General features: G+C 41.6%; 1 protein-coding gene across 8 annotated transcripts in view; it reads left to right on the top strand.

Moving 5' to 3' along the window:
• Positions 1–17,810, top strand: part of NUP214 (nucleoporin 214) — a 102,031-nt gene that overhangs the window by 37,310 nt on the left and 46,911 nt on the right. For all 8 annotated transcript variants that reach the window (XM_045883362.3, XM_064579480.1, XM_054509464.2 and 5 more), the window contains 3 exons: positions 7,659–7,916; positions 9,051–9,212; positions 11,346–11,445. In XM_045883362.3, coding sequence (XP_045739318.1) covers positions 7,659–7,916; positions 9,051–9,212; positions 11,346–11,445 — 520 coding nt within the window. The remainder of the gene's footprint in view (positions 1–7,658; positions 7,917–9,050; positions 9,213–11,345; positions 11,446–17,810) is intronic.

Below are 17,810 nucleotides of genomic sequence, written 5' to 3' on the forward strand. Positions count from 1 at the left end.
AGGTACCACTGTATGGACATATATGAAAGTATGCCTTTGCTTTTGTTTTTTTTTTTCTTTTGAATATTTGTAATTTTTACTTGCTATTTTGAAAAATTTCAAAACTCCAGCTGCAAGAACAATAGTGAGCACCCACTTACCCTTCACCCATATTTCCTAGTAACGTTGGTCACAATTGCTTTATTTTTCTCCTCTCTACTACACATGCTCACATTATTGTTATTATTATTTCTAATATATTTATTAAGTTTTTTATCTTAATTTCAGTATAGTTAACATACAGTCTATATTAATTTCAGGTGTACAATACAGTGAATCAACAATTCTATACGTTACTCAGTGCTCATCATGATAAGTGTCTTCTTTAACCCCTGTCACCTGTTTCACCCAATCCTCCACCCTCCTACCCTCTGGTGACCAGCAGTTCGTTCTCTCTAAAGAGTCTGTTTCTTAGTTTGCCCTCCTCTCTCCCTTTTTTCCCCCTTTGTTCATTTTTGTTTCTTAAATTCTACATGAGTGAAAATCATATGATATTTGTTTTTCTCTGACTCACTTTTTTGCTTAGCATTATACTCTCTAGATGCATCCATATTGTTGCAAATGACAAGATTTCATCCTTTTTTATGTCTGTACACACACCCACCCCACATTTTCTTAATCCATTCATCTATTAATGAACACTTGGGCTGCTTCCATAATTTGGCTATTGTAAATAATGCTGCAACACACACAGGGGTGGATGTATCCCTTTGAGTTAGTGTTTTTCTTTGGGCAAATACCCAGTAGTGCAATTCCTGGATTGTAGGGTAGTTCTATTTTTAATTTTTTGAGGAACCCCCATACTGTCTTCCACAGTGGCTGCACCAGTTTTCATTCCCACCAACAGTGCATGAGGGTTCCTTTTTCTCCACATTCCTCACCAACACTTGTTTCTTGTGTTTTTTATTTTAGTCATTCTGACAGGTGGGAGGTGATATCTCATTGTAGTTTTGATTTGCATTTTCCTTAGGATGAGTGATATTGAGCATCTGTTCATGTGTCTGTTGGCCATCTGTATGTCTTTGGAGAAATGTCTGTTCATGTCTTCTGTCCATTTTTAACTAGATTGTTTGGTTTTTGGGTGTTGAATTGTATAAGTTCTTTATGTATTTCGGATTTTAATCCTTTATGGGATATGTCATTTGCAAATATCTTCTCCCATTCAGTAGGTTGTCTTTTAGTTTTGCTGTGCAGAAGCTTTTAATTTTGATGTAGTCCCAATAGTTTATTTTTGCTTTTGTTTCCCTTACCTCAGGGGGCATATCTAGAAAGATGTTGCTATGGCTGATGTCAGAGAAATTGCTGCCTGTGCTCTCTTCTAGGATTTTTAGGGTTTCAGGTCTCACATATAGGTCCTTAATTCATTTTGAGTTTATTTTTGTGTGTGGTGTAAGAAAATGGTCCATCTTCATTCTTTTGTATGTGGCTGTCCACTTTTCCCAACACCATTTGTTGAAGAGACTGTCTTTTTCCCATTGCATATTCTTTCTTCCTTTATTAAAGATTAATTGATCATGTAGTTGGGGGTTTATTTCTGGGTTTTATATTCTTTTCCATTGATCTGTATGTCAGATTTTAATGTGCCAGTACCATAGCGTTTGATTACTGTATCTTTGTAACATAACTTGAAATCTGGAGTTGTGATGCCTCCAGTCTTGTTTTTCTTTTTCAAGATTGCTTTGGCTATTTGAGATCTTTTGTGATTCCATACAAAGTTTAGGATTGTTTGTTCTAGTTCTGTGAAAAAGGCTGTTGGCGTTTTGATAGTGATTGCATTAAGTGTAGATTGCTTTGGGTAATACAGACATTTGACAATATTTGTTCTTCCAATTCATGAGCATGGAATGTCTTTCCATTTTTTTTAAAAGATTTATTATTTATTTCAGAGAGACAGAGTGTGTGTGTGCGCGAGGGGGGCAAGGGGCAAAGGGAGAGGGAGAGAGAGAATCTCAAGCAAGCTCCCTGCTGAGCACAAAGCCCTACAGGGGGCTGGATCCCAGGACCCTGAGATCATGGCCTGAGCCGAAATCAAGAGTCAGATGCTTAACTGACTGAGCCACCCAGGCGCCCCCGTCTTTCCATTTCTTTGTGTCGTCTTGAATTTCTTTCATCGTTTTTTTTATAGTTTTCAGAGTACAGGTCTTTATATTATTATTTTTGATGAACTATTTGAAATAAGTTACAGATAGGACTTACTACTCCTAAGTATTCCAGCGTGTGTTCTTTAAGAACAAGATGTTCTCTTCCACAATAATGCAGTGATCAGATTTAGGATATTTAACATTGATAGAACACTGTTATATGATATGCAATCCGTACTCACAGTTTGCCAACTGTCCCTCCTATGACCTTCTTGGCAACTCTTTTGAAAATCAAGGATCCAGTCCAGGATTGGACATTGCATTAAGTCGTCATTCTCTTTAGTCTCCTTACCTGTGCTTTTCTTGTCAGTTTTATTATCTGAACAATGTCTTCTCAGACACTGTCATTTGGTGTTGCCTGTTTTTTGGGGTTTTGCATGCTGTGTACATCCATGTGTTTATTCTCTGGATGGATTTCTCTCATGGCGCATCAGGTTTGTCGGAGTCATCCCTGCCAGCACAGGTAGCTGTTACTTGTTTTGTTGCTGCCTGTATAGTATTCGGCTGTATGAGTGTGCTGCATTTGCTTATCCATCCTCCTCCTAGTGGACATTTACTGTTTCCAGTTTCTGGCTGTAACAGAATAGAACGTTGTTCTGAACATCTTCGGGCACATGTGTACTCCTTACACTTGGTCACGTGTCGAGGAATGGAATTGTTAGCTCGTGGTCTGTCCACATGCCCAGCTTCCGTAGAGTCTTCTATACAGTTTTCCAGAGTGGTTGTACCAGCTTATTTTACTTTTACCATCAAGGTATGGCTATTTCAGTTTTCTCCATTTTTGCCAAGCTTAATATTGTCAGTCTTTTTCCTTTTAACAACTCTGATGTAACCCTTGTATGTGTTACTACGTATTTGGTTAATAGTTGACTTTTGTAAAGTGTATGATTGCATCTTTTGCTCACTTATCTATTGGGTAATCTGTCTTACTGATTTGTGAAAGTTTGTATTTGTTCTGGATACTGGCCCTTTGTTGGTTATATGGGTTGTAGGTACTCACTTTGTTGCTTTTTGTCCCTCTTAATGATGTCTTTTGCAAACAGAAGTGCTTCATTTTAAAATAGACTTACCATTCCTTGTCTTTTGCAGTTGGTACTTTTCTGTGTTCTCTTTAAGAAATCCTCTAGTGCTGCATAACAAGAGTATGCGTGCACTTTTATTATTGTCTGGAAATATTAATGGCTTGCTTTTCAAATTTAGATCTACCATCTACCTGGAATTGATTCTCTTTTAAACAGCTGCATCGAGGTATAACTTACATATTATAAAATTCATCTTTTATAAGTTTAGAGTCTGATGATTTTTATTAAACTTGCAGAATTGTATAACCATTACCACGTTCCAGTTTTAGAACACACCTACCACTCAGGAAGTTTCTTCATGCTTGTTTATAGTCATTCCTTCCTCTGCCCCCAGCAACCACTGATCTATTTTCTTTCTGTAGGGATCTGCCTTTTTTTGAAATTGCATATAAATGGAATCATATATAGTTTTTTTGTTTGGTTTCTTACACTTAGTATGTTTTTGAGGTTCACGCATGATGCACAACATATAAAAGTAGTTCGTGCCTTTTAATTGCTGAGTAGTGGTCCATTGTATGGGTGTACCATGTTTTGTTTATACTGTCCAGAATTGATTTGCGTGTAAGATATAAATATGGCTCACATGTTTTGTATTTAGATATCTGATTGTCCCAGTAGTGTTTATTGAAAAGACCCTTTTGCTCCCTGCTTAGTGGCCACCTTTGTTGTAAATCAGTTATCCTTATATGTAGGTCTCTTGGTGTCATACACTGATTAGAAACCGCTGCTACCACACTGCCTTAATTAACTTGTACTAAAGTAAACCTCAGTACTGTTCTTTTTCTAGATTCTGAAGCTGTGTTGTCTTAATACAGTAGCCTATTTAAGTTAATAAAAGCTACATCAAGCTAAAAATTCAGTTATACAATCTCTGTAGCCACATTTCAAGTGCTCAGTAGGCACACGTGACTAGTGGCTACTCTAACAGGATAGTAGTAATTTTATCATCACAGAAAGTTCTGCAGTCTAGGACAGCAGTTGGCAACCTTTTTCTTTAAGGGCTGGGTAGTAAATACTTTAGGCTTGCTGGCCTCATGGTTTCTGTTGTGCCTAATTCAACTCTGCCCTTGTAATGGGAGAGCAGCTACAGACAGTATACAAACGAATGGCCATGTCAGTGTTTCAATAAAACTTTATTTATAAAAACAGATAGCTGGCCCATGGTTTTAGTTTGCTGACTCGTGATCTAGAATGTTTTGGCTCTTCCTGGTGCTTTCTTTTTCCATATGAATACTGGAATTGTCTTGCTAAATTCTGTCTCCCTCAGCCCTCGAAGAAAAGTTGAGATTTTGTTGGGGATTGTATTAAATCTCTAGATGGACTTGAGAGAATTGGCATTTGTACAATGTTGATCTTTTAGCTCCTAAACATGGTATATTTTTATTTGAGTTTTTAATTTCTCTCAGCGTTTTCTTCGTGAAGAACATACACATCTTTTGTTAGATTTATTGCTATGAGTTTAGCATTTTTTTTTTAAAGATTTTATTTATTTATTTGAGAGAGAGAAAGCATGAGAGGGGAGAGGGTCAGAAGGAGAAACAGACTCCCCAGTGAGCCAGGAGCCCGATGTGGGACTCGATCCTGGGACTCCGGGATCATGACCTGAGCTGAAGGCAGTCGCTTAACCGACTGAGCCACCCAGGAACCCGAGTTTAGCATTTTTGATGTTCCTGTAATGGTGGATTTTCTTTGCTAAATTTCATTTTATTTTTTTTATTTTATGTTAGTTGTGATAATAGAAATATATTGGATTTTTGTATGTTCACTTTGTATCCAGCAACCTGGCTAAACTCATTTATTCAAATAATGTCTGTAGCTGTTGCTAAATTCATTTATTCAAATAATGTCTGTAGCTATTTCTTGAACTTTCTATGGGAACAGTTACATTCTCTATAGGTACTAATACTTTTGTTTCTTCTTTTTTGGTCCTTTATTTTTCTTACCTTATTTCACTAGCTAGGACTGCCAGTGCAGAGTCCATTAAAGTGGTGAGTGGGCATCCTTGTCTTGAGCTCAAAGGGAACGGTTTCTATTAGTTCCCCATGAGATGTGAGGTTTGCTGTGTCTACTGAGATGATGATTTCTTTCCTTCTTTTTTTCTGTTAACATGGCTTTCTGCCTTTTCTAATCTGAGTTAGAGTTTAAGCAGATTAAGATTCTTTAGGTTTCAGTGGAGCCCCTTTTCTAATGCCAGGAAGGTAGCTGCATCCTTGATCCCAACAGGAGTGGGCATATCAGCTGTAAAGACAGCGCCATTGGGAAAGTGGGCGGGCCAGGCTCCTGGCCTGTGTGAGTGAGCATAGCCATTACATCTCTCAGTGGATCTCCCTCCATCCAAGGTCAGTGAATGGCATCACAAAGATGAAAGAAGGAAACACGAGACCTCCTGGGTTCTATCAGACCTTGGGAGTTACATAGTTATGTCAGTCTCTCTCCAGTTCTTGAAGGCGATGAGTGTGAATCGTCTTTTGCTGCTGTTACCTCTCAGGAACTGAGATTTTAGAGAACTGTTTTAGAGCAGTGTGGCCCTAAGGAAGTGTGGGGTTTGTGCTTACTTCCTGTGCGTGCTGTTACAGGTTATCCCGGATGTAGTGGCTTGAAGCACCTCCTATTTCTGCTGTCAGAGTCGTGTGGGACAGAAGTCCAGGCGCCCCATGGCTGCACTGCGTCCTCTGCTCAGGGCTCCCAGGCTGAGGCCAAGATGTTGGCTGGGCCCAGTTCTTATCTGGAGGCTCTGGGGAAGAGGCCACCTCTAATCTCATTCCCCTTGTTGGCAGAATTCAGTTTCTTGCAGCTGTCAGACTGAGGTCAGTGTTTCTCTGGTGTGTGCTCCCGGCCTCTTCATCTGCACGCCAGCGAGGGCACGGTGAGGACCTCTCGGGCGTCAGCTCTCTGACTTCCTCTTTGGCTTCCCCTCTCTGCCTTTAAGGGCTCATGAGATTTTACCTTGAGCCCACCTGGATAATCCTGGATAACCTTCCAATTTTAAGACCAGCTGATTAGTAACCTTAATTATGTCTGCAACATCCTTTTGCCATCTGAGGAAACATGACCATGGTGTGGCACCAGGGGCAAAGGTCATGGGGTCACAGTTCTGCCCAGCACAGGGTTCAGTAATATTGTTAAGAACGTGGTCTTTCAAGTCAGATGCACCTGGATTTGAATTCTGGTCCACCACTTAGCAGCTTCAGGACCTTATGCAAATACTTAATCTTTTTAAGTATTAATTATAAAGTCTGATAATAGCAGTTTTTAATTTATAGGATAATTGTGAGGACTAAATAGGATAATTTATGTAGATCCTTTGTACAACATCTGGCACCAAATAAGTTCTCAGAAAATATGCACTGCAGTTTTACTAGTGGTGCTGGTGGTTATGGATGGAATTTCCAGGTGACCCTGCTGCATATTTACTTGCATGAAAACACTCTGGCCCACTGCTGTCCAGTAGAACTTTCAGTGATGAGAGAGCTGTTCTGTGTTTGTACACTGCAGTATGGTAGCCCCATGTAGCTGTTGAGCAGTTGAAATGTGGCTGGCGAAGCTTGAAGACTTGAAATTTTCATTTAGTTACTTTCAATTATTTTAACTTAAGTAGTCACATATGGCTAATGGTCACCAAACTGAACGGTGCGGCAGCCCCAGCAGGTAGCAGGGTTTTCAGTTGCATTTGCTGATTGTGACGAATAAAATCTTGCAGAGCGATGTGCCTGTGAGGCAACCAAGTCAGTAAATAGTAGCAGTGCTTTTAAGTAATTTGAGAAAGGGCTAGGTCTTTGGTTTGGTTTATGTTTTTTCCACTATACGGCAGTCATATGTATTCCAAAATAGCATGAGGCCTTACTTTATCATTTATAGAAGGGGGAAAAAAGAGGGAAAGTCAGGATTAGTTTCAGGGATTTTTTTTTTTTTTTTAACCAAGTTGATTCAAAAGAATCATTTGAGGGTTGGGGATGTTGGAGGCGCCGGGACTGAGGGCATTCAGTCTTCCCCAGTTCGCGTGACCTGTTCTTAGAAGTTTGTTGTTGGCAAGAGGCTCTTCCGTGCAAGCTTGTCTGGTACTTTCCCGGTTTGTTAGTATTCTGCCTGTGACAACTTGTGGGGGTGGCTCGAGGTCTCCTGCCTTTAGCACAGCATGGCTCCCGCGTCTCACTTCACGTTTTGTTTGACAGTCAAAATGTTCCTGTCCTACAGCGCTCGGTTTCCCAAAGCTTCCTTTGAGCAGGGCCCCCAAACCGTGTATGTTCACCTTCCACGACAGCTTCTTCCACTTAAAATAAGTCATAACTAAAGTGTTTCTCAACTGGGTATTTCTCTACCGACAGTGAAAATGAAATGACACAGCTTGCAGACTTGCCTGAATCGTCTAACTTGTGTTTTGTTTCGGGCTTGGTAGCCAGCCTGTCCCGGTCAGCCTTCCTGTCTCAGAGATACTATGAAGACTTGGACGAAGCCAGCTCCACGTCGTCCGTGTCCCAGTCTTTGGAGAGCGAAGACGCACGGGCGTCCTGTAAAGACGACACGGTGGCGCAGGTCCCACGGCACGCGCCTGTGGCGCGCACCCCTTCCATCCAGCCTGGGGTCTTGCCGCAAGCAGTGCCTTTCGCTAAATCTCACCTGATTCATGGTTCGCCTGGCGTGCTGGGGACGTCCAGTAAGTGCACAGCAAGCTCCCTGTAGGTTTGCGTCTGCTGGAGGAGCCGTACCTGGCTCTCATACTGTCCCACCACTAAGTCCAGCCCCGCTCTGCTAATAGTCCAGAAATTAGAAGCTGAATTCAGAAAATCTGAAAGAGGCAGGAAGAAGGGCCCTGCAGGCCTCACACCGGCACAGCTTTCCTGCTGAGTCCAGCTGGTGTTTCCAAACAGGTGTGGGGCGCCGGTCTGGCTCATTTGGAGGGGCGTGCGAATCTTGATCTCAGGGTCGTGAGTTCAAGCCCCTCGTTGGGTGGAGAGATTACATACATACATGAAAACAAACAAAAAAACAACAGCACACACACAAATGATGTTTTCAGGAGTAAGAGGAGGAGGCTGTTTGCCTCGCTCTAAAGCAACATCCTTTCATCCAACATTCATGCCTTTCAAATTCTAGCTCACTTCAGCTCGTTACTTGTAGCCATATGCTGCCCCGGAACTTGCTGGCTGCCACACTGGGTGTCAGTATTGGCTCTCAGAAGTGACCGGTACTGGGCTGTCACACCTCCAGTTCAGTGTCAGGACTTCACATTGAAGGGACTTCTAACAGAGGACAAACACCCATTGGGAGGCGCTCGAATGGAGAGATTTTATGAGAAGAGAGAGCAGGGAGTTGACCTATGTTGGCATGAAAGTTCTGTCTCGGTCAGTATCAGAGGAAGTGCTCATGTTAAAGATTTAGTTAATAGACACGGGCAGGCACATCGCCTGTGGCGTCTTTGAAAGATAGAGGAGCCAGCCTGTGAGTTTATTGGTACTTTTTTGTGTGCGTACTTAAGCATTTTTTTTTTTTTTAAAGATTTTATTTATTTATCTGACAGAGAGAGGGAACACAAGCAGGGGGAGTGGGAGAGGGAGAAGCAGGCTCCCCGCAGAGCAGGGAGCCCGATGCGGGACTCGATCCCAGGACCCTGGGATCATGACCTGAGCTGAAGGCAGTCGCTTAACCAACTGAGCCACCCAGGCGCCCTGCTTAAGCATTTTTAATCTTAGTGTTTTCCCTGTAACTTCACAGTGGAGGACTTGCCTCTTTTACTTTTGTGTATTCCTCTCCGACCCACTCTCTTACTTAGTGTTTCTTTTTCCTTCAGTGTTGACATCTGCTAGCAAAATTATTCCTCAAGGGGCTGATAGCACAATGCTTGCAACAAAAACCGTGAAACATGGCGCCCCCGGTCCTTCGCACAGCCTCTCGGCCCCTCAGGCGGCTGCCGCTGCAGCGCTGAGACGTCAGATGGCCAGCCAGGCCCCAGGTAGCCACGGTTGTGAGCTCTGGCCACCGCAGGCCAGCACAGCAGGTCCCAGGCAGCAGCTGGCTCTCTTTGCTGCCCTTGAGAAGAGAGGACTGATGGGACAGTCCTCCCCCCATTTCAGGGAGTGGGTCCCAAGAAGGCAGAGACTAGATCTGAAGCTTTTTCATTTCAAGGGGAGGTATTAGATCTGCCACATCCAGTCAAGTGGGAAATCTGTGGTTTTGGGGTGAGGTTGTTGATCCCTACTTTTGAATAATACCTGCTTCAAGCCCCAAATTAATCTTTGCTGTTAGATCACTAGATAACATTAGAATTGTCTCATAGTATCAATAAGGATCCCAGCCACTCTGGGAGGTGGGTATTAGTGTACCCATTTTGCTTTTGAGTAATGTCAGGTTCGGAGAGAGGTGAAGGTGACCCAGCCGATAAGTAGCAGAACCCGGCCTCCAACCCTGTGCTCTTTCTGTTTCAGTGCAGTGTTTTCTTAAGATTGCCAGTTTAGCCTTTACAGATGGAAACTCTGATGAGCTCGTCATCATCAGCACTTGCATTTTGTCGGTGCTTTGTGGCTATCCAGAACTTCCTGCATTAGGATTTCTAGGTAGTTGGCCTCAAGGGCTTCAGTTGCCACCAGGAATGTTTCGTGGTTCTCAAGTGGAGGCTATTTTGCACCTGGCACTCCTCCCCAGCGGTTGGCCGTGCTGCTGGCCTCTAGTGGGTAGAGGTCAGGAATGCTGTAAAAGATCTTCCAGTGCACAGGATACGCCCGCAACACAGGATGACCCAGGCTGAAAATGTCAGTAGTGCCGAAGTTGAGAAACTGCTATAAATCAAATATTTGTGTTTTAGTCGAATAAAATTATTTTTTAGTTTTATCCCTGCTCAGAACACGTATCACTTTGGACAGTTGTTTTTAAAAGACTAAAGAGACATAGTGGTTTGATTTAGACAAAAACAGGATTACCATTACGATAAAAGCATTCTGAAGAAAAGTTCAAATATTAAAACCCTTATTAAGGCGTCTAAAATAGATATGAAAGAGCACAAACAAGATAACTTTTTAAGGTAGCTTTGAGCCTTCTGAAAAAAATAGAAGTCTTCGATCTTTTCTTTAAATGTTACTTGGAGGAAGCAGAATCTTGGCATTGTGCTGAATAGGCCCCAGATCAAGCTGATTGAGTCGATTATTTATAAACGTAAAATCTGCCAGGATGTGGGATTATTCCACTCAGCAGGAGGTGGTGTGATTTCTGTTATCATTTTGGAAGCAAAAATTTCTAAGGTGTAGGCACCTTTGAATGTAAAGGATGTGGTATGTGTAGCCGTAGGCAAGAAGAGCCTGCTCGCTTCTCTGAAGGAGGGAATGAGCGAGCTGCCACACACCCCCCATTCCACCTTGGCCACCGCGTTCAGCTGTGTCAAAAAACTGATCCAAGAGCTTTGCTCAGACTTTCTTAGTAGTTAACTATGAGATGTCATTAAGTGTTTTGGAATGCAGTTTTAAATTGAAAGACCAAAAAGACAAGCAAGCTGACATGCCTAAGATAAATAAGGTGTCATGCCCATCCCTGTTGCCATTCCTTAATTCAGGCCTCTTGACCTTTTCCCCCATTCTTGTTCAAGCTCTGTTTTCCACATCTTATTCATGTGCCTGTCTCACTAAGCTGTGAGCTCCTTTAGAGAAGCTATATTTTGGACATTTTTTGGTATTCCCAACACCTAACAAAATCTGGTAATAATAAGCTGCCCATGTGAAAGAACGGTTGGATGGATGGCAAAATCCTTAATCTGAACACTGCTCATCCTCTGGCTCTTTCTGCCCTTTTCCAGGATGAGCCAGCAGTGTTGCAGGTAGCTCAGCTCTGCTCTATAAAAGATGGCCAGGGAATTCTTTTTCCCTAAACTAGTACATTTGATTAAATTGCACAAAACCTCATCCCATAATCTTTACTAATGTAGTAGGCCAGCTGTCCCATTGAGCACAGAGCTGCAGAACTGCCCAGAGTAGATTTCCTTTATATAATAAGATTACATTCTGCTTGAATTTGTTGTCCTGGTTTTTCATTTGTATATGGCTGGAATTTGTGATCCTTTACTGCAGTTAATACACCTCTCTCTTCTCTATTTGAATAGCTGTAAGTACTTTGACTGAATCAACTCTGAAGAATGTCCCTCAAGTGGTAAATGTGCAGGAACTGAAGAATAACCCTACAGCCACCTCTGCAGCGATGGGGTATGTTACTACTTGGAGTGTGTTCCAGCCAGTGAGTTCTTCTGTAGTAGCGACGGACTGCCTGCGGGGGCAGCACTGCGCTGTCACACTGTTCCTGGCAGAGCCTTAGGTTCTCTTCGGTTAGATCTCTTTAGCCACTGCACCCTCTCCCAGGCACAGGGAAGAGTTGAGGGGCATTTCTTCACTTTGAACAGAGGGATGGTGAGGACCAGTGTCATTCAGGGAGTTGGTGTCTGGTGGTTAGTCCTGCAGCAGGAAGAGCAGCCCCAGGCCCTGGTTTTTTCCACATCGTGCCTGTTCTCTGCCACCCCATGGAGCAGATCTGCTCACTGCTCTGTTTTGGCCTTATCGAGTGGCCCTGCTTCCCTAGTCCACCGGCCTTCTCTTTATTCCTCATTGGTCCGTTTATCAACACTGCCTGTTCCAGGAATTTCTTAGTTATCTCAGGGCTATCCTAACAGCTAAAACAGCTAAAAACAAGCCTACCCACTTTCCTATCTTGTAGTGACCTTGAAGCTTTGGTATGCTGTTTATACCAAGATGGCATTTTTGGTTGTTGCGAACTTCCAAGGGAAAGAACTGTGTATTAGAGTTTGGGAATTGTAGCCAGATTCCTAGTGTAGGGAAGGCAAAGAAAAGCCACCAAAAGGCGAATATTACATAAGACAGGAAAATCCAGTTTAATGGTGAAAGCAGTATGGTCTGGGATTTCTGAGATACTTTAGCCATTAACCATGGAGGAGAAACACCCTTAGTGGTTTCACCTAGCCTTTTCTTAAACTCTGTTTCCCTCAACTGGTTCATCTGAGCAGATCTCTGATCAGGGCTTTGTCAGAGGAACAGATTTATGCTTGCCCTTTTCTCTGACTTAAGAAAAACAGATACAAAAAATCAAAAGGAATCTTAAAGAAACTTTCTCTTCCTTCCCTACGGATTTGGACTGTTAATACACTTATTGAACTTGTATGCCCAGCACGGTGCCTGGAATGTAATTCATTTTTAATAACCATGCATTGAGTAATGGGTTAATGCTAAGCATTAATTGATAAATGCAAATTGGCATTTACCGCCTCTTCCAATAAGAAAGCTGGAGAGAGAAAGACGTTCATTGTGAAACTGCTTTCATATTCTGGTAAGCGGTAGTTTCCTTAAGTGTATTTTAAGTATTTAAGTACTTAACTTTGCATTTAACTTTTTCTGAGTAGTATCTTACAGAAGATTTATTGTAAGATGAACTTACGTATTTCTGCATGGCTTCATCCATTACATTCATTGACTAACCACCCTGTTTTAAGGAAGAGGGTTTATCTAACGCAAACCCGTGGCTACTCAGTCACTCGGGATTCCGCAGATTCTTACGGGGCATCTGCTAGGAGTATGATACTGCCCTGGGTATTAGGGATGCAGTCGCGAATGAGACTTACCAAGGCCCCGCTTTCACGGCACTTACATTTTAGCAAGACAGCCACTAAGAGCCACTGGCAGTTACACAAGGAGTTATTTGATTGCAGTATAGTTAAGTCTGATGAAGAAGTGCAAGCATATAATGAGCAGTCTCCTTGAATCTGGGTTGACGAGGAGGTTGGTAAGGGAAAGATACTTTAGCTGAAAGTGACCAGAAGTTGCCTGTGGAGAGAAGAGTGTTCTGGACAGAGGATGCAGAATATCTGGAAGCCCAAACCTAGGACAGAGCAGAGCACATTTGAGGCAGAGTTGGAAGAAGGCCAGTATAGAGACCTGGCAGGAGGTGGAGTGTGAAGAGGGGGGCCAAACGAGGTGGGGTTGCTGGTTTCTTTGCTTTTTTACCAAAACACACCAGACACATCATTTCTTTTTTTTTCCTTTCTTTTTTTTTTTTTTTTAAGATTTTATTTATTTGAGAGTGAGAGAGAGAAAGCATGGGGGGGGGAGGGTCAGAGGAAGAAGCAGACTCCCTGCTGAGCAGAGAACCCAATGTGGGACTTGATCCTGGGGCTCTAGGATCACGACCTGAGCTGAAGGCAGACGCTTAACTGATTGAGCCACCCAGGTGCCCAGAGACATCATTTCTTTCAGGAATTTTGGTGTTCATTTATTTATCCTTTCAACAAATGCTTAATTAAATACTTTTTAAAAAATTATGTATTTTAGAGAGAGCATGTGAGCAGGGAGAGGGGCAAAGGGAGAGAGAGAAGCAGACTCTGCACCAAGCGTGGAGCCCGACGCAGGGTTCGATCCCATGACCCCAAGATCATGACCCAAGCCGAAATCAAGAGTCAGATGCCCAACTGACTGAGCCACCCAGGCGCCCCTTAATTAAATACTTAATACACTCTTCTAGGTGCTGGGGATAAAGCAGTTAACAAAACAGACAAAAAACCAACCAACCCTGCCCTAGTCATCAAAAGACAATAAATGAAATGAATAACTAAAATATGAAGTGTTTAAGATGGTGACAGTTGTGATGGAGGAAATTGAAGTAGGGAAGGGATTTAAGGACTGTTATCTGGGTGTGGGCTATAATTTTGAAGAGGGTGCTTCTCTTCCATGGTTAGTGCTGAAAGTATCTCAGAAGCACCAGACCATACTGCTTTCACCATTAAGCTGGATCTTCCTGTCTTACGTAAAATTCTGCCTTCCAGTGGCTTCTGACACTTGACATTTGAGTAAAGATCAAAAGGCCAGAGAGCAAGCAGGTCTCGTGAGTATCCTAAAGAAGAAAGCCCCACCGGCCCTGTAGCAGGAGCGTGTCTGGCAAGTTCGGGAAGGCCAGGAGGCTGCTGGTGGCTGAAACAGGAGGGAGAGCACCAAGAGCCAAGGTCAGGGAGTGGGGGCAGGAGTGAAGTCCTGTGTCCTATAACATCTAGTGAACCTTGGTCAGGACCTAGCTGCAGAGGTCTGTTCAGTGCTTTGGGCAGTTGTATAACCTGTTCTGATTTGTTTTGTTTTTTAACCTTAGCAGATTTTTTTTAATTGAGACATAATTTATATACAGTAAAATTCACCTTTTTTTAGTGTAAAATTCTGTGAGCTTTGATAAACATGAATAGTTGGGATGACCTACGGTTTTAGCAGGAAGCTTCTGGTTCTTATATTAAGAATATATATATTTTTTAAAGATTTTATTTATTTATTGGAGAGAGAGAGAGTGAGAGAGAACATGAGAGGGGAAAGGGTCAGAGGGAGAAGCAGACTCTCCACCGAGCAGGGAGCCTGACATGGGACTCGATCCTGGGACTTCAGGACCATGACCTGAGCCGAAGGCAGTCGCTTAACCAACTGAGCCACTCAGGTGCCCTATATTAAGAATATTTCTAAAGGGCTGGAGTGTGGAATGGTAGAAATAGAACAGTTAGGAAGCTTTTTCTTTCTTTTTTTTTTTTTCCCCTGTTGTGGTAGAATATATACATAACAAAATTTACCATTTTAACCATTTTTAAGTGTACAATTTTAGTGATATTAAGTCATTTACCATGTTGTGTAAGCCACTATTTATTTCTAGAACTTTTTCATTATCCCAGATTGAACCTGTACCCGTTACATAACTGTCCACTCCACCCTCTCCCCAGCCCCTGGTAACCTCTATACTATTTTCTGTCTCTAAGAATTTTCCTATTCTAGGTACCTCATATAAATGGAATCATACACTATTGGTCCTTTTGTGTCTGGCTTATTTATTTCACTTGGATTTTTAAGATTCATTCAAGTTGTAGCATGTGTCAGAATTTCAGTCCTTTTATGGCTGATTAATATTCCATTGTATGGATATACTCTATCTTATTTATCCATTCATCTGTTGATGGACACGTGGGTTTCCCCTTCTTAGCTATTATGAGTAATGTAGTGAACATTGTGTACTGTCCTTGTACAAGTGTCTGCTTGAGTCCCTGCTTTCAAGTATTTTGGGTAATATTTTAGAAGCAGAATTGCTAGGGGCACCTGGGTAGCTCAGTCGGTTGGACATCTGACTCTTGATTTTGTCTCAAGTCATGCTCTCACGGTTGAGGGATCGAGTCCCTCTCCCTCTGCTCTTTCCCCCCTGCTCACGTGCGCGTGTACTCTCTCTCTCTCTCTCTCTCAAATAAATAAATCTTAAGTAGAATTGCTAGATCATATTGTTAATTCAGTGTTTAGCTTTTTAAGCTAAACATAGTTCAAACTGTTTTCCAAAGCTGCTACACCCTTTTACGTTCCCGGGGGCTTGATCCCAGGACTCTGGGATCATGACCTGAGCCGAAGGCAGACGCTTGACCGACTGAGCCACCCAGGCGCCCCTCTTGTGTGGTTTTGATATGCATTTCCTAATGGCTAATGATGTTGGGCATCCATTTCTGCATATTGGCCATTTGTATCTTCTTTGGAGAAATGTCCATTTATATCTTTTGCCCATTTTTTAAATGGATCATTTGTCTCCCATTCCTCAGGTGGTTTTTCACTTTCTTGATAGTGTCCTTTGAATCACGAAAGTTTTAATTTTAATGAAGTTTAGTTTTTCTTTTTTTTTTTTTGCCTGTGCATTGGATGTCATATTTAAGAAACCATTGCCTAATCAAACGTCATAAAGATTTATATCTATGTTTTCTTCTAAATCTTTTAGTTTGAGCTCTTACATTTAGGTCTTTCACCCATTTTGACTTAATTTTTGTAAATAGTGTGACATCGTGGTCCAACTTCATTCTTTGGCAAATGGATATCCAGTTGTCCCAGCACCATTTGTTGAAAAGACTCTTTTTCCCCCCCATTAAATTGTCTTGGTAGCCTCGTCACATTGGTTGGTTTTTGAATATTAGACCAATCTTTGATAATGATGCATTGCCCTTGTTGTATATAGTTGGATTCCATAGAATTTTAGCATCTACCTTAATGAAGGATATTGGTATATAGATTTTCTTTTCGTGTGATGTCTTTGTTCAGTTTTGGTATCAGAACGATGCTGGCCTTGTAGGATAAGTTGGAAAGTATTCTTTCCTCTTCAATGTCCTGGAAGAGTTTATGTAGATTTGTTATTATCTCATCCTTAAATGTTTGGTAGAAGTCACTAGTAGAGCCATCTGGGCTTAAAATTTTCAGTTTTTTTTAATAGCTATAGGACTCTTCAGCTTATCGACGTCTTCTTGAGTGAACTTTGAGAGTTTGTGTCTTTTAGGAAATTTGTCCATTTTATTTGAGTTGTTGAATCTGTTGGTGTGAAGTTTTTCATAATAGTCCCAGATTAGTAGCCTCTTAATGTGTTTAGAATTCATAGTGATTTCACTTCCCTCATTCCTGTTAGTGGTAATTTGTATCTTTTTGTCCCCCCTCCTGATCAGTCTAGGTAGAGGTTTACCAATTTTATTGATCTCAAAGAACCAGCTTTTGGTTTCACTGATTTTTTTTTTTTCCTATTATTTTTCTACCTTTTTTTTTTTTTCTTTTTCGTTTTTCTGCTTGCTTTGGGTTTTATTTGCTCTTCTTTTTCTAGTGTTTTAGGGTGGAAACTAAGGTCAATGATTTATGACCATTCTTTTCTTTTTCAAATACTCTCACTCATTGCTACTGGGAACGTAAAAGGGTGTATGTAGCAGCTTTGGAAAACAGTTTGAACTATGTCTAGCTTATTTAAAAGCTAAACACTGAATTAATATGATCTAGCAATTCTACTTTTTTTTTTTTTTAAGATTTTATTTATTTATTTGAGAGAGAGAGAGTACACGCGCACGTGAGCGGGGGAAAAGAGCAAATACAGGCATTTGGTACTATATAGTTCTGTCTTAGAACCACTTTGGCTACATCCCACAGATTTTGAATATGTTATGTTTTCATTTTCATTCAGTTCAAAATACTTTTGAATTTGTCTTTTGCGGTTTTTTAAAAAAATATGTATACCTGTGGGTTATTTAAAAGTGTGTCATTTAGTTTCTAAATAATTGGATGTTTTCTAGATATCTTTTTGTTATTTTTATTTTATTTTATTTTTTTAAGATTTTATTTATTTATTTGAGAGAGAGACTGAGAGAGAGCACATGAGAGGGGGGAGGGTCAGAGGGAGAAGCAGACTCCCCGCCGAGCAGGGAGCCCAATGCGGGACTCGATCCAGGGACTCCAGGATCATGACCTGAGCCGAAGGCAGTCGCTTAACCAACTGAGCCACCCAGGCGCCCTCTTTTTGTTATTTTTAACTTAATTCCATTGTGATCAGAGAACATGCTTTGTATGACCTGAAGTCTTTCAATTTATTGAGACTCCTTATATGACTCAGAACTGAGATCAGCAAGGTTTTTCTTAAAGGGCCATACAGTAAATATTTCAAGCTTGCAGGACATATGGTCTCTGTCTCAACTACTCATCTTGGCCATTGTAGCCTGCATGCCATCATAGACATTATGTAAATGAATAGACATGGCTGT

Source organism: Mirounga angustirostris, unplaced genomic scaffold, assembly GCF_029215605.1.
Source record: "Mirounga angustirostris isolate CCGP_5_RB_7025 unplaced genomic scaffold, mMirAng1.0.hap1 SCAF_15, whole genome shotgun sequence".
Taxonomy (NCBI): Eukaryota; Metazoa; Chordata; class Mammalia; order Carnivora; family Phocidae; genus Mirounga; species Mirounga angustirostris.